This window comes from Cupressus sempervirens, chromosome 5 (genome assembly GCF_028749045.1).
Source record: "Cupressus sempervirens isolate cs-2001-9-10 chromosome 5, ASM2874904v1, whole genome shotgun sequence".
NCBI lineage: Eukaryota > Viridiplantae > Streptophyta > Pinopsida > Cupressales > Cupressaceae > Cupressus > Cupressus sempervirens.
The window spans coordinates 124,612,119-124,633,275 of NC_143122.1; the positions used below are offsets into that span (position 1 = coordinate 124,612,119).

Below are 21,157 nucleotides of genomic sequence, written 5' to 3' on the forward strand. Positions count from 1 at the left end.
GCTTAAAAAAAAGTATTTGGTGTATGATCAAAAATTATGTGCTATAGTTCAAGCTTTGAAGAAATGGAGACATAATTTTATGCCTAAGGATTTTGTGTTGTACACTGATCATTAAGTTTTACAGTATTTAGAAAGTCAAATTACAGACTTGCCAAAAACTCTTTTGTACCTCCTTGGCTACATGTATCCCCGTATCCAATTTGGAAACGTATCCAATACTACCCGGATACACATTAAATATTGTACCCATGTCTGTCTAAAAAAAACTTGATTTTCCAACTGTGCCAAATACTATAGGATTTGATTTTCTAAAAGATTTGACGTAAATCTTCCCAAATTAAATATTAAAAGAACTTTATTAAAGCAATTTTTTTTTTAAAATGGTATAAACAAAAGCTGCACCAAATGAGAAAGACAAATAAAATGTTCTTCTATTTTAGCAACCCATTTTTTGGGTTATCTTCTAATGCAACTCTACTACGTTTATGTATTGTGAAGTGTTAAATTCACTTACAAATACTTATGTAGCATTTATGTGTCAATATTGCTTTTGAAGTAATGAAAATCTCCTGTAATAACTTAGAAAACTGTGTTTAATATATGTGTATGTATTATTTATTAATGTCATGTCCAGCCGTATCCATATTGGGGTGTTAAAAATTGGTTGTATCCGTACCCAATACCGTATCCATATTTGTGTCTGTATCCGTATCCATGCAACTTTGAGTCAAAATAAGTTGAATCAGAGACACATGAAGTGGGTAGAATATTTGCAGAACTTTTCTTTTGTGTTAAAACATAAAAGTGGATGGTCAAACAGAGTAGTTGATGCTTTGAGAAGAACAAGGAATTTGTTGACAGAAATGAGAGTTAAGGTACTTGGTTTTTATGATTTGAAACATTTGTATGAAACTGATCTTGTTTTTCAGAACATTGGAAGGCTTGTAAAAATCACAAGAAAATTGAAAAAGATAAGTGGACTGATTATTTCATTCAAGAAGATAGGTTTAAAGGAATTCAATTGTGCAAACCTAGAGGATTTATGAGGGATAACATCATGAAGAAGAAACATAGTGGAGGACTTGCTAGACATTTTGGAATTGACAAAACATTGAAGATGATTTTTGATAGATATTACTGGCCTTGGATTTATAAAGATGTTTAGAAGATGGTTAAGAGTTGCAAAACTTGTCAAACAGAAAAAGGGACCAATTAGAATTTGGGTTTGTATTCACCATTGCCTGTTCCAAATAAACCTTGGGAAGATATCAGTGATTCTATTCTAGTAGTGGTTGACAGATTTTCTAAAATAGCTCATTTTATACCTTATAAGAAGACATTTGATGCAATACATGTGGCTGAATTATTCTTTAAGGTAGTGGTAAGATTGCATGGGTTACCAAAGACTTGTTTCAAATAGGGATACTAAGTTTACTAGTTATTTTTGGAGGACATGTTGGAAGAAGTTGGATACTAAGCTTAAATTTAGTTCTACATTTCATCCACAAACAAACTGAAGTTGTGACTAGGAGTTTGGGTATCTTGCTGAGATCTTTGATTGGAGATAACCCTACTAATTGAGACTTGATTTTAGCACATCATGCAGAGTTTGCATGTAATAATTTTGTAAATAGGAGTACTAAAAAGACACCTTTTGAGATGGTAAATGGAATGTGTCCTAAAGGAACTATTGAGTTGGGGGATTTGACTACTGAAATGAAGAGTGTTGAAGCTAGCAAATTTGTGGATTTCATGAAGACTTTACATGAAGAAGTGAAGAAGAATCTGGAAGTTAGTAATCAAGAGTATAAGCAGAGGGCAGATAAAAGAAGAAAACATTAATCTTTTGAGGTTGGAAATGAAGTTATGGTTCACTTGAATAAGAACATATTTCTCGTTGGTATCTATAGTAAGTTGAAGATGAAAAAGTTTGGTCCTTGTAAAATCATGAATAAGTTTGACAATGGAAATGATTTTGAAGTTGAATTACCAGAGAACATGGATATTTCACCAATATTCAATATTGTAGACATCATTGAGTGTTTTGAATCAAATGAGGAATTAAAGATAACCTAGATTATCCCAAGCGGAAGACTGAAAGTATTGAAGAGGTTTTAGACACCAGAGTAGGTAAGAGTACTAGAGGAAAAGACTACATGGAGTACCTTGTTAAATGGAAGGAAAAACTAATTGAAGACAATTCATGGATAACACAAGCTAAGTTGGATCTCTATGATTCAAGTCAGAGCATCATGGTTTCTTGATGTGGACATCATTTCTTTATTTACCCTAGGTGTCTAATGCAAGAGCGTCTTGGGTCAATGGGCAATCTTGCATCAACCAAAAAATATTGCTTTGTTTTTGTTGTTTGTGGAGTAGTCGTCGTTGCTCGTAGTTTCAAGTTGTACCTTGTTGGCATCTTAATGTGGACCCATTAGTGATCCTTACCCTAAGTGTGCGGAATCTAATGTTCTTTGTGTGTGGAATTTTGTTTCTTTTTCTCCGCTCGCTTTTCACTGCTTGGTTTATCCAGTGTAGCATGGTGTTTCTTTCAGTGCGGTTTCCTATGATGACATGGCATCTTGCGCAGTTGGGGAACGTCTCTTGGATCATGTGTGGACCTATCCTTAGGAGCGTGGATTCTCTTTTGGTCACTTGTTGATTCTTTTTTTCTCCTCCAAGGCAAGACCTATTTTGTAATTAAATGTCTAATAGGCTGACTTGTGGCCTTGCTAGCTTTATAAGGACTTGGACTAGATTTAGGAAAAAAATTCTGGGAAGTCTAGAAGTCAGATGGTAGTAGAGGAATTAAGGAAGTATCAAGATAGCAAGCTTTGAGCTCTAGATTTGTAATTCTTTGTACTGGCCACAACCAAGAAGGCCTTACAGCCTAGCATATGTATTTGATCATGCAAGTTATCTAATCAATCAATCTGTGTGTACTCTTGGCGAGGTGTTCAGAGAGTGGAATTGGTTCCTTCCTCCTACCTACCTTGTGTCACATTTTATCCTTTCTTTTGCTTCTTTGATAGCTTGTTTTAAGTTTTTTAATCATTCTAAATTTTATCAAGTTTTTGTACAAGTTTTGAAATATATTTTTTTCATTTTTGCTATAGATTGCAAGAATGAGTATTTAGAGCTCAGTGGGTGGGGAGGGGTCCCAAAAATTTAAAATTGATAAAAGTTCTCCTTTGTGGAAATATACAACAAGAATTAAACAATGTCTTGAGGGGCAGGGTGTTATAAGGAAATGCAATTTTTGCAAAACCCATTATAGAAGCTCCTATTGCTGAGTTAAACATCATTTTCTAGGCCCCTTGGGTAAATGGATCAATATGTGTATGGGGCTCAGAGACAAAAAAGGAGGAGTTGCTGATTGCTCGTGTAGGAGCCATGTTAAAAGAACAAGATGTTGATAGGTTAGTTTCAAGGGCAAAACAAGAAAAATCAAAGCATAAACCACCAACATCACCCTCTCAAACAACCACTAGACATCATCCCTTCTTACCTATGTCTTCTACGAATAAAGAAGATGTAGAAACACCCCAAAGCACCACCCACAGGAGAGGCCCATTAGATAGATCATTTCAAAACAAATTAGGAGAGATTGTTGATTTAAAGGTTGGGCGTTGCCTCTTTGTGAATGATCTTTCATTCAATCTAGTAATATCACCTTATTGGAGAGAGATGGTGCAAGCAATAAATCAAACACTTAGTGGTTACCAAGGTCCTGGGTATGAAAAGGTGAGAACCACCTTATTGCATAGTGAGAGAGAAAATGTAGACAACTTCCTCAAACCAATAAGAGATTCTTGGATCCAAACGGCGGTGACTATTGTCTCTAATGGATGGAAAGACTGCAAAAACCATTTATTAATAAATGTGATTGTTGTCTCCCTCAATGGGCAATGTTTTTGAAGGCGTTTTGATTGTGAAGGGGAGGTAAAGGATGTTGAATTTATTGCTAGGATTCTCATTGAATTGAATCCATAGAGTCTGTGGGTGTTAATAATGTTGTCCAAGTAGTAACGGACAATGCAAAAGTTTGTAGGGTTGCGGGTGCTTTAGTAGAAGCATGATATGATCATATCTTTTGGACACCATGCACCATCTAGTCCTTGAATTTGGTGATGAAGGCAATTGGCACCCACATTGAATGGTTGAAAAAAGTATATGAGGGTGAGGAGATCCAAATATTTGTGACAAACCACCATATCTCACAAACAATTTTCAGAACTTTCTCCAACTTGGAATTATTAAAGGTAACTTTTAAAATTTGATTTAAAATTTATTTAGTTTCATTTATCATTTTGTGTTATACTTTACATAATTGAATATCATGTTTTTTGTGTTGTTTACATATATATAATATATTATTAACTTACAATTAACATGTTATTAGGTAGCTGAAAGTCGATTTGCTTCACACACAATCATCCTTAGACGACTTGTGAGGGTGAAAGATGCATTATCCCAAATGTTTATTAGCAACCAATAGAGTTGATGGAAGTAATCGAATACAACAAGGGCCCAAAAGGTAAAGGCAATGATCTTGGATGATGATTGGTTGGCTCGGGTGGATTTTGTATTAGAATTCACTGAACCCATTATGTCTATGCTTCAGTTTGCCAACACTAATGAGGGACATCTATGATGTCATGGACTCCATGCTAGAGAGAGAGAAAACGGCAGGTTTGAGTTTTTATACAATACTCTATCCTTGTTTATTAAGAGATTTTAATTTTTTAATTTTAATTAACATTACATCAAGATAACTTACATGAACATCATTTGACATCCCAAGTCATTGATAGGAGAGAGCATGATCCCGAGGACACCTTGTACAAAAGGTGGAGTCAATTGTTCTTCATCAATAAACAAGATGACTACACCTTTACACCTTCTAGCATATGCGCTATCTCCTAGGTATTATAGCACTAAGATACTTGCTATTCCTAGTAGAGTGCCACCATACAGAGATCCTGATGTTTTTGCTAGTGCGTATAAGAAGGTATTCAAAAGGCTATTTAGCGATCTTGAAGTGGCATCAAATGTTGGGAAAGAGTTTGCAGAGTTTGTCTCATGAAAAAAATGCAGACCCTGATGCAATTAATGGTCAAAGTACAATGGATGGTATTAGATGGTGGCACCTGAATGAGAAAGACTATATGTACATGCAATCTCTTGCCATTAAGATCCTTTCAGAAGTAAGTTTTTAAGTTTTTTTTTCTTGTTTTTATGGCCACTTACCTTTTGAATTAGCACTCTTAAATTTATGTTGTATTACAATTTCTAATTCTTTTTAAATTTTGTTGGTTGTCTCTCTAGGTTATGAGCTCTTCAACTGCTAAGCAAAATTAGAGTACATACTCCTTTATCCACTCATTGGAGTGTAACCGATTGGGTTCCAAGAAAGAAGAGGACTTAGTATATATTCACAACAACTGGCACTTCCTATCACGCAAAAATCCAAAATACAAGACGGGGTTAGAGAAGTTGTGGGATGTAGCACCCGAGTCTGCCGACTTGGATATGACCATCTAGGATCTAGCTAGAGCTACCTTCCTAGATGTTGATGATGATGTTGATGATATAGCAGCATTTATGGCTAGTGGAACTGGTTTGGATTCCAATTATGAGGATCTAAATTTAGTTGCAGTCGGGATGAAGCCATTGATCCCTCATTTCTTGATGACCCACTTCACCCTTGAAGGGTATTGATACTATGATAAACTATTAAACACTTGTCATTATTATTTCATTTATCATTATGTTTCAAACTTTAATATTTGATGAGCTAGTCTATGTTTTGAGATTTCATTTTGCAATTTAGTGATTCAATGTATGATTTACTTTACAATCGTGAACATAGATTAATGAGCGGGTATTTAATGTTTATCCTTGACATTTGGCATTGAGCAATGATCAAGCAACATATATTCATACTATGAAATGACTTAGTTTTGCCACCCCTATGAATCCAAATGGGAAAAACAAATTGTCCGAACCCACATCCTCGAACCTGAATCAGCAACATAGGGACTTCAAATCTTGGCCTTGAAACCTCTTTAAAGTTTAAACACATTATTCTAGATTGAAGACTCTTTGGATAAATATATCTTTGAGTCTTCAACTCCTTGCATGACATTGTTTTTCATGGTTTTTCTAAATTATGGCTAATTGCTTATATGTTTCCCAAGGAAACCTTAGCTATTCACCTTGGCAGGCTGGTGACTGATAGAAAGTCAGTAAAACTAAAAGTATGCATGGGAAATGTTGGCTGCAAACCACCATTAGATGCTCCTAATAAATCTTAGTTTCTTACCCCACTGAATTAGGAATAGCTTACTAGTGGACACATAGAGTACATACATCACAAGTACACGGTGCTTATCCTTAATTCTATCGAGTTCTCTTTCCTCTAGGGTCAACAAGCTGTATAGGCTCTTCTCTATAACCCCTTGGCTAGAATTACTCCATTGAGTTCTAGCTTCATTGTTGTCCTCTCACCTCTCAATCATGATTAAATCTACATGCCAAATATTCAATTATGCATATAACCGTGCACATACGTATATGTGTTTGTAATATGCAGAGGCTGCTAAAGGTATCCTTGGCCACATTGACACGGTCTAGGGAAGACCTATGTGACAAACATGGACCATTTAGATGCATGTCCTTTGACATATCGATTTTATGCAATCATTTGACCAGTTATGATCATAATGCATTGTGTAACCATCATTATAAGAAAAACCAGTCATGACTTGTACATATTAAAAACAATGGCTCTCCTATCATATTCATTCCATTGATCACATATCATAAAGGGAGACCATTAATAACATCATGATCATCTTACATCCATTGGCATGGACAATTTTAAGAAACTAGAGGTTGCAGATTATAGCCAGGGTGATATTTGTAAGAATCCAACCAGTAGCTGGTAGTGTTGTAAGAAGAGAAAAAAAGTGTATTTCTGAAGGTACCTTAGAAAGGTGTAATGGTAAAAATATTTTGATAGACTATGATTGTATCACTGGAATTTGTGAGCTATGTATAAAAATTCATTTGATATGTTATCATGGTTAGCACTAGGTACAAAGTATATATACAAGATGACTTAGAGTACTCTTCCAACAAGCTTTCATTAAAAGTTTTAGCTAGATGTACACTTTTGAGCATGTCTGATTTTCAAATATTCAAGATCACTTAGAATACTTTTCCAACGAGCTTTGTTTAAAGTTTAGTCAGATGTACACTTTAGAGCATGTCTAACTATCAAATATTGATACACTAGTAATGCTTGCTATCATGTGTCCTTGTCATAACAACCACAGTTGGCAAACTCGCCGATTAATCACTGAGGTTTTTTCTGATCTCCTCGTGCTCTCTTTATCATCCTGATGATGGATCATGGAGTGTGATCCAAAACATCGATGAAAAACTCCTACACAATCTACCCAAAAAATTGTCAAATAATATCTATGGATTGTGGAAATATGTTCTCTTTAAGTAATTGCTGAGAGCCAAGTTTTTGCTGACTTTTAGCCAAGCGATTTTTCTAGAGAATAACTCGGCGACAACGCCAAGTTTTTGTGAAAAACTCAGCAATTTTTTTTTTAAACTTGACCACATGCACAATCTAGCATTAAATCACGAAAAATGGCATAGATGGATTAAGTTTTCTGCTTGCAATATTCATATTTGGTAGTGAGGGAAGAAAGGAGGCTTCCAAGCCCTTGCTAGGTGACTGTCATTGATTAGAAGCGAATTCGACTGGATTATAGTGGATTTCAACTGGCTTTTCAAGAAAAATCACATTCCTAGTTAGGTTTGCTAATTTTGTTTCTATGTATTTTTTTAAAACATTCTATTCATTTTCCATTGCATCTAAATGAATACAAAATCATCCCTAAGTAGTTAGAAATGATTTTGAATTATTATAACAAAATTCAACACTATTTTTGACAAATCATGTTGTTCATTATTTCTTTTGAAGAATATCTAGCTTTTAAAAAAAATATAAAAAACCCTAGTAGTTTCTTTTTCTTTTTTTAAACTTTGAATGATGTCTAAAAATATTGAAACTAATTTAGATAGTTTATTTAGTTGTTTAACTAAATTATTTATTTTGTCTTTTAGCTTTCTATGTATAGGGCAGCAATTAACCATTAATTCAGCATGGCAAATACAGAGGACAATTGGCCACTATAACCATGCCTTTCTGGATTAATAAGCAGCCATCCTAAAAATGCTAGAGATAAGGCATGGAGGCATTCCCGTAAAGCACTAGAGCCTAGGAAGGTGATTTGCATAAAATGTGAGAGTAATTTATGGAGGCATAAACCGCCTCAAATACCACCTTGCAGACATTAACAAACATGATACTACGAAATGTAACAGAACCAAAAAGATAAAAAGATTTGTTAATACCCTAATTGCATTGGGAAGAGAAAATATTACAAAGGGAGGGGAAGATTATTAGCTATGACAATAGACATAGTTGAATCTCAAGGTGCTCCAATTGACATTGAAGAAGAAGCTGAACTTGAGATTGTGCTCTTGTTGTGGGCCATGTATTTGCTTACTAAGCACATCCTCTTTTATCGCTTTTTCTTCCTCTAGTACAATGTTTGCTTCTTTATCACCATCAGGGCCGCTGCCTATAGGGAGTTATTTTGTGTCAAGGAACACACTTGGAACACAACCATCATTAAAGGACATTGGATGGAACAAGCAAGCACATGAGAAAATAGACATTGCATGTGCTGATTTTTGGTATTTCAACAACATCCCATTGCATGTGGTTGAGAGTCCCTATTTGCTAAATTTGGTCACCGCAATGCAATTTCAAGAAAAAGGTACAAGGCCTCTTCTTGAAAGGATTTGGCTAGGAGGTTAGTAAATTACTAAATCATCCACTTGAATTCATTTTCACATTTTAAATTTTTTTACTTTTTCTTATTTATTAAATCAAAATTGTGCACCAAGACTTAATTTCACTTTGTTTTTGCAGGTTACTCGTAAATACAGTTGATAGGGCAAGAACAATGGTGAAAAAAGGAAAAACAAATGGACAAAATATGGCTGCACAATTCTTTTTGATGAGTGAATAGATGGAAAAAAAACGCATCATTATTAACTGTTTAGTTGCTTGCAAGCACAATGGGTAGGGCTGATTAGTCTATAAAAAATTACTACAAGGGGGATAAAATCAAATATGATCCCATTTGGGAAATTATTGATAGGAGGTGGAACAATATGCTCCACCGACCCATTCATGTAACAAGGTACTTAACCTCCTAGCCAAGAAGTTTATAAAAAAATACTACAAGGGTGATAGACTAAAAGATAACCCCATTTGGGAAATTATTGATAAGAGGTGGAACAATATGCCCAGCCAACCTATTCATGCAATGGGGTACTTAAGGTTTAGGTTCGATGATTCATATTCAGATCCTAGTGGAGAGGTCATGGAGGGCCTCACTATATGCATTCAAAGGATGATACATGAGGTTGAGGAGAGGGACCTCATTCAAGGAACTCCAAAACTATGTGGAATAAAGGGCAATTTATTCTCTTCAGAGCTAGCGAAGAGAGAAAGAGGCACTCAAACCCCAGGTAAAACATTTTCCAAATAAATTTTGGGTCTAAACTTAAAGTAACTGATAAATTAATAAATCATATCTCAGCTCTTCTCCTTGCTTTCTAACTTATCAATATTTTATTTTGTAGATGCTTGGTGGAAATATACCCCCCGCGCCCCCCCCCCCCCCCGCCCCCCCCCCCCCCCCCCGCGATCTCAAAAAAATTGCCCTAAGAATCTTATGCCAGCCTTGTAGCTCATCCAATTGTGAGCGAAAATGGAGCTTTTTTTAGACCATCCACACAAAGAAGAAAAACAAATTAGCCCAAAAATGTTAAGTAACATGAATCAATTTTTGCAAATGTAATTATATTACCATTGTTAAAGATATTTTCCAAATGCAGATTTGAGTACTCATAAATGAGAGGAGACATGTCTCTATAGTTAATCATCATTAGTTAGTATATTAATAATATAAATAACCATATGTATAATATATAAAATTATTATACATATAATATAATATATGCAATATATATATTATATATATAATAATATATATATATATAAAAGAATATTTATCTAATGATGATGTTCCATCAATAATGAATCTCATGATCATATCAATCTGACAGTAACTAGAAACTTAACACTCCCTCTTAGTTAGGAAGGATTGATTTAGAACATATTATGTTCTTGAGTATATGAAGATATATCATCTCAGTATGATATTCCTAGAATGGCATACTTAAAGATATCAACACAAATCCATCAACACACACACACATATTTATTTAATATATTATATAGAGAATTGGCTTCGATTCACAATGAGGCTAAATTTCTCAACACTTCTTCTTTAGCAAAGAGGAAATTGAAGCAATTTCTATAACTTTAATATAAGTTTAAACACCACCTTAAGTGCGGTCTATCATGAATTTATGTTATGGTGTCCGGCAAGATCCAGCACGAAGAACCATAACAATTTAATTTCATGGTGTCCAACAAAATCTGGCTCGAAGAACCATGATGAGTTGGTTATCAAGGTGTCCAGCAAAATTCGGCCCGAAGAACCATGATAATACTTGCTCCAACACATTTTGGTATTAGGAGATAGGTCTACTATTGATAAGATCGTCACCTTTCAATAGCTCCCCTCTAAATATATATACATCAATGAAAAATCATCACCTTTCATGACATAATCACAACAGCATCATGTAGTAACTCACATGATCTCCACCATGAACCAAGTCAAAGGGTGGAACAAGGGTTTTCACCTCAAACTTCTCTCTCATAGAGGTGAGTGCATTACAAAGAATTTCTCTTAGAACTTCTCCTCATAGAGAAGATATCATCCACAAAGGATTGCATCTCAAAATTTCTCCCTCTAAACATCGATCTTGGGAAGTCAAGTCCTCTAATTACTTCCTCATAAACTCTCTTCACCCAAGGATACCTATCGAACTCACCCTAAATCTGATATCAATTTTCTGATTTTTTGGTGATAAGTCATCACTTCCTCGTGATATACATAGGAGTAGGCCCATCAACATCATGCAATCACTCACATATATTGCAAGACTCCCCCTAAGTATCAATCTTCTAAGCTTCTGCATTGCCTTAGAAGAAGTGTCATACTCCCTCTTAATGTAGAAGGATCTCATAATCTCAATCATCAAAGATGTTTGCTTCAAGGGCCTCACTTCATCCATCTTGATCATTAGGGTCTTTGGAGCTACTATCATTAGATTGAGTTTGCACAATATTTGGTAGCATGTGTAAAGTACCAACCTTCTTTTCCTGTAAGAACATCCTCAAACATAAAGGAAAAGTTCAAGGCAAATAACCCTTATAGTATGTATATAATTACAAATAAGAGAGAGACTATAGTGAGTGGATAAATGTAAAAATAAGAAACCTTATCTGCACATGAGTGTCCATAGACATTTGAGAATGGAACATCTCCTTTCAAGTGGGAACGAAACATTGGTTATAATTAATCCCCCGACAATGTAAAATTTTCACTCTTATATTTTTAATTACGATCAACTCCAATAAGACAATCATCCATGAGAGATATCAACCTCTAATAATGTTATACGAGGAGAGCTCACATTGATACCATGTCCAAAAAAAGTTTACTTTTATGCCAATATCATATCTTTGTACCAATTGTATAGATTTTCTCCCCTTGTAAATTCACACAATTTGATGCTAATATAATCAAACTCAACTTTAGACTACTATTGTATCTTGTAACATAAGTTGCACATTACTCAAAAATACTGCACTGCACTGCTTTAGCTATAATTATCTTAGCAGTAATCTACACCAAGTATGCCAACAACTGACATACAGTGAACTTTAGAACCTATAATAGCTTAGTTCAATATATAAAAAACCCTCAATATTTATCAATCAAGGCAGATAGGGTCGCACTTGTAGTATTGCCAACTTGGGCTATCTCCTTTTCCAACTTTCCACTGTAGTTGTGCATCATCCCTTTGATTTCATATACCTTTTGAGTCCTTGTTTGAATCCAGCACAAAACACTTATTTGTCCATAACCATCTCCAATAGAAACTATGACGATCATAAGAAATGGAAGTTCCTCATTCATTTAAATGAAATATAACTCCCAAATCTTCAACATCAATTTTTATGCATCTAGCATTATCCCTTATATGATCTCTCTTAAATATTGTATTTAAGATAATCAAATAATTATGTTTATTATTTCACATCTAATATTTACCTTCTTACTATCTGCTGCAAAATTTGGTAGGGTGGTGGTCTTATGTTATTCCTTGAGATCCCTTTCACTTGTTGTCATCATTTCTATTAGTACGCACTACTAGAAGTGGGTGGAGCCATTGTAGATTATTCTTGTTTCCTTTAACATTGGAAGATGCCACCTCTATTAGGCATATTTTTGCGTTTAGGACACCTAGTGTTATGGTCGCTGCTTCTTGAATGGGATTGTTGGGTAGTTATTACCTTCTCTTGCTCGATATTCTTGTCTCCATGTATTTGTTGCAGATTCTAATCAATGCAAAATTCCCAATGGAAATCACCATTCTACCTTCCATGGATGTGATCGTGTATATGGTGCTAGCTACATTTGATTCATGATAATTGAGTTCCTTCTAATGAGTTTATGCTGAAAGGATAATACATTTTCCTTCTCCTATTGCTTGCTGCACTTTGAATGATGAGTAGCCCAAAACTTGTCTCTCCATATATGCGATATACTATATGTTCTTCGCTTGTATTTTTCCTTGCCACATTTCTGCTTTGAGGAGCTTTTATGTTTATCGCTAAGTATGAGAGTATTTTTTCATCTGTAATTATATTGGACAGCAGCTTGGGTGTCGAAGCAAATAATATATTCTCTTTTCTTTCTTTTATTGTAATGTCCATTTATAGGACCTTGCTTAATTTACTCCTTACTCCAATTTTTTTTTTTTTAATCTATATTCAGAAATTATGTCAAATCCGCCTCTTACTGATTAATGTTGATAGAATCACAAGTATGATATTTTCCTCTATTGGCAAATTGATACTCATTAGAAATGATGTCCATGCAGTTAACCATTCTCTTTCAGTGATATTCTCTTCTAATACTGCAATACCCAATGTCAAAGCAATACTTCATATTATGGGCGTTCCTAGATGATATATAGGGCCTGATTATTCTGACTTTAAAGAGGCTAGTTTTGATGCCCAGACTCCTCCATCTTTTCATGGTCGACAACTATAATGGTAAATAGGGCTTCTGTTGCATTCTTATTTTTATTTTATCCACACATCTTCCCTGTTCCGTCCATTGCCTTGCTTCCTATCTGTAACTCCTACATTTTGAATGGAATGAATTGTTCGATGACTTCCATCCTCTATATTGGTGATTGTTCAATCTTCCCATTGAACTTGTAGAGTTGTTGTCTCGACATATATAATATGGTGCTACCTGTGTGTGGCTCGACATATCCTTCCTTTCTTCTCCGTACATGGATTTTTCCTTATCTTTGATCAAGGAAGATGTTTTATAATTGTCTATTTTTCTTGATTGAACTTTTTACCATACCTTACATTCTTACATTTACAGCTAGCTCTGATACCATGTTAAGTAACATGGATCGGCTTCTGCAAATGTAATTATATTGCCATTGTTATAGATATTTTTCCAAATGCAGATTTGAGGACTCATAAATATGAGAGGAGACGTGTCTCATGAAGAGACATGTCTCTATAGTTAATCATCATTAGTTAGTATATTAATAATATAAATAACCATATGTATAATATATAAATTATTATATATTAAATATAATATATGTAATATATATTATATATTATATGAATAATAATATATATATATATATGAAATAATATATATATAAAAGAATATTTATCTAATGATGATTTACCATCAATAATGAATCTCATGATCATATCAATCTGTTAGTAACTACAAACTTAACAAAAAACGCCTCAATGACCTTGTTTGTCTGCAATATAATCTTCAGATACGCAAAAGGAAGGCATAGGAAGCAATAGTTGGTCCACTTGATTTAGATGATATAGATCCTTCTAGTGATTGAACAGCATGGGAGCAGCCTCCATTGTTTACAGAGGAGGACCTCATTGATTTGGAGAGGCCAGCTATGGAGGAGGGGGTGGATTGGGTTTCACACTAGATGACATTCAAGAGAAGGAAGAAGAGTTAGATGAGAAGTCATTGCCACTGCCAAGAGGAGCTACATCCGAGTTGGAGGACGAGCCACACACATCACCAAAGATAACAAGTGAGGAGGCACAGTCACGCCCAGTGCAAGTTACTAGGACTAGACAAGCCTCTAGTTCTACCCCTCCCTTATTTTCAACTAGAGCTGGGAAGAGGAAGAAGTAATTGTAAATTTGTAATAATATATATACTATTCGTTCTACAAAAACTATTTACTATTTTGCTTCCAACCATCAGCAATCCTCATGAGAATGAGATTTTATACCCACTTAATATCTGAATATATCTAGACTCGGCTTGTTTCTTTTGTGCTCTCATTAATTAACTCATTGGATGCATCTTCTCATTGATTTTGCAAAAAACATGCATTTCAGATTAAATTTAAGCTGTTTTAAGTTCCCGAGTATTTTGCTGAGTTTTTTCCAAAAACTAGCCGAGTTTTCCTGAATTCTTTTTTGGGCCTTGGCGAGTTGTTGTCAAGTCTGAATTTTCCAAATATGATACTAATAACGCTCTTGAGGCTTGAAGCAGAATAGGTGTTATGAAAAGTTGTAGATATTCTCATCTTGCAAATGATACATTAGTTATGTGAGATGTCTAGTTTGGGAAAATTAAATGATCTATGTCAAGATGCATATTATAAATTTCATACATTTGGGAAATGCCAAGTTGTAAGTCTATCAATAATAAAATAACTTTTTGACTTATTAGAACGAAATTGTGAATGGTATAACTAAATAGATCAATCACATGCAAAATTGAAATTAGAATAAATCCTGCTGAATAATGTCATGAACTTGGAGGAAACCGAGTGAGAAATGAATCGGATTCTCAACTTATGGTCAGAATGAGTTGAATTTGGAGTGCATGGAGATTATCATTTAATAGTCATCTGCAAATAGTTGACCAAGGATTGGCAGCCTTCTTGCCTTGATTTTCCTCTGAATGTAGTTGTGTCAAATAAATCAAGATGATTTCTACCCTTTGATGATTCCTAGAATTTGGTAATGTATAGAAGGGTTCAATTTGGCTTAGTGACCCAACCTAAAGATTATGATTGTTTCACTATCTATAACCCACACAACGAATAAAATCTAACTACAAAAAAGTGAGTTCCATTTGTCAAGAACATGAATCTTGGATGATTTGGTAGAATCTAGGAAGCTTCAGAAATTAAATACATGTGTTATTTAAGCTCACTGAATAGCATTCTATGTTTAAGACTAGAAAGTGTCCAACGATTATTAATACACATCATTTGCCATCAATGGGTCTTTCAAATATGTTCCAAAGGATGATGAAATCAAAAGAACTTGAACAGTTCGTGCAATGCAACTAAATTTCTGTCTGAGAATATCTTGGGAAAAAGCCCCTGCATGGAATGTTGGAGATTTACTTGAAACATATCGGGAGTATATTTGTGATTTTCCATCATTCCATGTAGTGCATTTTTACTTGTAGATGATACCATCCATGGTTGTAAGTTGTAACCCATACTACAACAAATAAAGTAACTCTTACATTTATATTTAATTATCTTGTGAATGATATTTGTTACCACTTTAACAAGAAAAACACAAGTAATAACAAGGTAGCCCGATATTGTAGTAAATAGAAGCAAACCATAGTAATAATGAATAGACTACTCAGCCAAAAAAAATGTAGATAATTCTAGATCATATTTGCATATGTTTAGGTCTGTGATCAGGGAAGAGTTCAGTACATACCTTCAAGTATACATCTATGGCTCTGTATAAACCATCATCATAAAGTCTCGCATAATTTGGCAGCGCTTCTGCCAGTGACTGAAATTTATCAGGCTTGAGATTCACATCTGGAGCCACCTCTGCAAGAAAGGCATCAACTAGTTTACCAATTTTAGTTAAGGGAGTGAGAGAGGGTGAACCAATGAAAGCCCCCTCCTCAAACCCATGGTGGACAGATTCAGGAGCTTGCTGATCAAAGAATATGCAATGTTGTACAACCCGTTGGACACATTCAATATCATATAGGGTTTCCACACTATAGGAGTAGCTAGGAATCAGGAGATCATCCAAAGTGACACTTTCAAGCTGCATTCCAATTCTTTTCTCAAGGTTGCTACGACATGATTCTGAAGCATTGAGGATGATGGCAGTTCTGAGGAGTCCAAAAAGAAACTTCGAAGTAACAACATTCTTCTGCACTGGAAGAAGGCTTTCAACAGTCTCTAGAATCTCTCTCTGAGTAGCTTCGTAGGAAGCAGATCCCAAGGACAGGCCTCCAATTGCACTTCCTGCCTGTCTCTTTGTGAGCCCTGGGATTGATTTCTTGGAATAATGTACAACGGCACCAGCAATTATTTCTGCTCTAATGTCCTTATCCTCCATTGCAGATATTACAAGCTTGTACAAGGGCAGGCTAAGGGCAGCAATGTCTTCATACCACCAATCTGGTTGAGGATGTACATGTCTTGCCCCCGTGCTAATGCCATTCCAGAGAATGCTTCCTCCTGGACTCTGGAGCCCCTCATGATCTTGCCTAGGCCATCCAGAAATACCAGGATCAGTGCAAGCCTTCATTGCAATAGAGTCCACACATTTCTTCACTATTTGCAGCCTTTCTGCTTGTGGAATGAATCTTTCACAGCTCTGCAAAGTCAGCACAGAATCCTTCCAGCTCCGAAGCACAACTTGGATGAGAAACCCTTCCGATTTTGCTAAAAGATTTCCTTCTCCAAATTCCTCTGTCATTTCCAAGTAATCTGCAATGCAGTACAAGGAACCTACATTGTGGGGTGTGATCTCCAGCTTCATGCCATAGCAAAATTTTGCTGCAAGTTCAAATGCCTCAGGACCTCCAGGAACATCTGATAAAGATAGGCAGCAGATTTCCTCTTCATTTAACTCCGTGATGAGATTTGTGAGCTTTCCACTCCGCGACATCAAAGGGAACTGGAAGTACCAATATGATTTATGAGCCAAATTCACAGATATTTAACAAGGTTGGATGCAAGAACATGATAAATTATAAAACAGAAAATGAGCAAACTTAAATTGATAGATATCTGACCACCACAGAACATTGTATAAAATGAAGGTCAGAATACATTGAAATCAATCATGCATGATGAAAAAAGAATTTTACTGCTCTGAAAAGCATTTACAACAACATGGCAAAAAAATACTGCAAATCGGAGCACAAAGCCTAGAACTAGAGATTTTTGATATAGCAAGCTGAAAAAACTTGTGTGTAGATGGAAATATATTGTTCCAGTATTTATACCCTGAAATTCATTTTGCATCCAAAAACATGATCTGATTTGTACAAAGGGAAGGAAATTTTCCTTCAAAAAACTCTTGATGATGAAAGAAAATTAAGCAAACCTTGTGTAAATGGAAAGACATTTCTTCCACCTCGATGACAATATCACTAGGCAATCCCGTTGTACAAAACCTGCCAAAACAAATGGATTGCATGAATGTATGATGTTAGGCTATTGATAACATTCCTGATAAACTAAATCCATCACATACAGAGGTAATTTTTTGCATTAGATCCTAACCTTGGCAAGTTCACATAAATCAGCATGGACTTACAGAACATCCTTTCCTACATTTGCCAATCATCACTAATAAAGAAATGGGTACATACAATTGCCATTTTATAAAATGTGTACCCATTGTGCAGTTTGTGTCAAAAAAATTAATTAAGCTCTTGCAATTTTCCTTGGATACTGCAAGGGATTCCTAAGGTTGTTAACTATTCAAGGGAAACTGAAATAGAGAGAGAATAAGCATGGCACGCATGTATGCAAGTATCTAAAACAATCTGCTTACACTGCAGTTGGAATTCCCAACAATGCATATGACGATGTTTCTAAACTGAAGTTAGCTTATCGTAGATGCATTTACTATGATGGGCTTGTATGTGAGTTCTACGATGATTTGAAAATATGCTATGACCAGTAATCATTTTTTTGGCAAAGCTTTTTCTGCATAAGCAACCCTAGAAACAGATCTTGCAAGTAGATAATTTACAGATAGTCAAATTTTGCATTCAGACTCAAAAAAGGAAATAAAACAGAGCAACTCATATTTTTAACAAAACTCGGTCAAATATTGCATTCAGACTCAAGATAAGGAATTAAAACAGGGCAACTCATATTTTTAACGATTCTCAGGCTAATCCAAGGCATGAAAATTCATTTTTAATAATTTATCCATTTCCAGCTAACCAGAGTAATGAAGAACATTTGTGTTTATTCTGCAAAAAAATGCATAGTTGTATTGATGTACCATAGAATCTATTCAACTATGGAAGCAGACATCAGTGCTTCCTTATCCTGCCTCATTCACTCTTGGGGGAGTAAGTTCTATGATGATTTAAAAGCATGCTATAATCAGAAACCATTTTTTGGCAAGTGTTTTCTAAATAACCATCACCAGAAACAGATCTTGCAAGTTAATATTGCTTTCATACTTAAGCCAAAGAATTGCCACGAAAACAAATTAACTCATAACTTTACACACATCAAGCTAATCCAAGACAGGAATTCAATTTTGCTATTTTATACATATCCCTACTAACCGAAGCAACCAAGAATATTTGTGTATATTTTGCGAATAACACTTATTTGTAACGATTTCCATAGACTGATCTGATCTGGATAAAACAAAAGTTCAATTCAGAAAAGAATAACATATTGACGCTTCCTAGTCCTGCCACACTCACATAGGTAGAGTGGGCTAATAAGAAAAATCATTTTATTCACTATTTTCCGAGATGATAATATATTAGGGAGAGCTATCTATAAATAAGATATCTTTCCATCCGATTTCTTCAATATTATACAGATAAATCCTTCCATTTAGTGAATTGATCATCAATTGTGATGGTTTATATCATGGATCTTGTGATTGAACTCTCGAAATGGATGATGTCAGACAGTAATCATTAAATATTAAGGAGATACATTGTGTGTCAAAATTGCGCTTATGTACGATGAATTGCCATTGTGGAGGTTTGCATACTGCATCTTATGATTCAACACGTGAAATGTATGATGCCAGACATTCTTCAACAACCATTCAGTGGAAACACTATGCAAACTAAACTTGCACTTTGTATGTGGGCACTAAATATCAAACTACAATCCGAATGCACTGCTCTGGAGATTCACTACTATGCACACAGAGAAGGTATTTTAAGGAGAAAGAGGCATAGCAAATTCTTTTGCTACTCAAATCAAACATGCAACAATGACAAACATTCATGATCACATGCATATTCTGCTCAAAAGATCCACCTAGCATTGATGTTGCATTGGCTGATTGATCAGAGTGAACTGAAAAAAATAACACGAAAAAGAAGCATTGTCCACAAGTTCAAGAGCGGGAGAATATAAAGTAACGTACCATGCTTGCCCTCTTCTTTCAAAGCCATCTGGCTTCGAACCCAACTTCTCACAGTCCATTACTTGTAATCAGAGAAGCGTCAGAAAACATATGATGATGCTCTACAGATAACAATCGTAAATTACTTCGCTTTGGAGGTCTGAAAGAAAGAAGAACTAGAACATCACGGAGGCGGAATGTATAACATCTATAAATGAAAGAGGGGCACAGATTAAGAGGAGAAATGCATCTGGAAAAAGAGAAAAGTGGTGTGGTGAGCTTTCAAGGCAGACATACAGAGAAAACCTAAATGCTGCCTTTGATTCCAAGCAATCCTCTCTTCTTAAGCAGAGTGCATGAATGAGCTATGTGGGCATGGTTAAGACTTCTTGTTTGGGTAAAGGCAGACAAAGCAGTTGTCCCACCTCAAAGAAAGAGTTCTGATGGCCTCTGCAGGAAAAATATATGTGCAATGCAATGATTTCAGCTTGCTTTCATTGCAATGGCAAGCACATGTAGCATCTTCCTCTGCGCTTTAAAGTTCGTATTTTCAAATGTGGATGGTGGGATTCTCAAGTAGAAGAAATCAATGACTGTCGTGTAATGGATTGCATAAGTGCAAGCCGTGCTGAGTGGGAAAAACATGGTACCTAGAGGTGTTGTATAGCTGGTCCGTTACAATCGATTGCTTTAAGAGTTTTAAAAACAAGACTAATGCAAACGGGAAAGTGCAAAAAAAAAAAAATGAACCAGTAAGGGATAGCTTTCAAACTTTATGATGGGCATTAATCATTCTGATTACTTTGCCCGAGATTGTGGGCAGGATTAATGGATGCTTAACAGTCAAATCGAAGGGTGGCCCAATAGTGGAATTTTGCTGGAAGTACGTATGTTTAAAGAAAGCATTTTTGGCAGGGTTAGCAGACATGCTTTTAACTTATAGTTTTTATCCACAACGAACGGGTACTCAACTTTGAGGCGGGATTATTTGATGGATAGATTTGGATGGTATAGCTAAGAGCAAGGCCCCATGCAGCTGGTAGACTTATTTTGTCTAGCAACCACTCATGAATATTTTGGCTAGTTATATTATTTTAATATTTAAAATTTTATAGAAATTGGAGAGAAAATTTAGTGATTTAAAAATTAAAATAAAATTTAGAAACAAAAAGGGAAGTCAATTTATGATGGCAAATGGAGCTTTTTCAATAAGCAACCAGTGAGCCCCCATCTTTCTTCATAGCTTATCTTATTTTCCTAAATAATAGTTGCTCCATAAAAATAATAAAGATTCAATATTATTCCTTTACCACAACTCTAATTCTCCATTGAAACACTAATGTTTAAATTTAAGCAATAAAAAGAATTGGGCAACGGCATGAGAACATGGTGTAAGCTTCATTCAATTTCTAGCATCTATTGCTTAGCAGTTGCACATCATTGTAT

General features: G+C 35.2%; 1 protein-coding gene across 1 annotated transcript in view; it reads right to left on the reverse strand.

The window, feature by feature from the left end:
* The window catches only part of LOC149554823 (BTB/POZ domain-containing protein At1g30440-like), a 29,832-nt gene extending 9,456 nt beyond the window's left edge, over nt 1-20,376 (reverse strand). The window contains exons 1-3 of the mRNA XM_089828836.1: nt 19,733-20,376; nt 17,702-17,771; nt 16,064-17,269 (exon numbers count right to left, since the gene is read on the reverse strand). Coding sequence (XP_089684962.1) covers nt 16,064-17,269; nt 17,702-17,771; nt 19,733-19,791 — 1,335 coding nt within the window. The 5' untranslated portion in view covers nt 19,792-20,376. The remainder of the gene's footprint in view (nt 1-16,063; nt 17,270-17,701; nt 17,772-19,732) is intronic.
* Nucleotides 20,377-21,157: the final 781 nt, after the last annotated feature.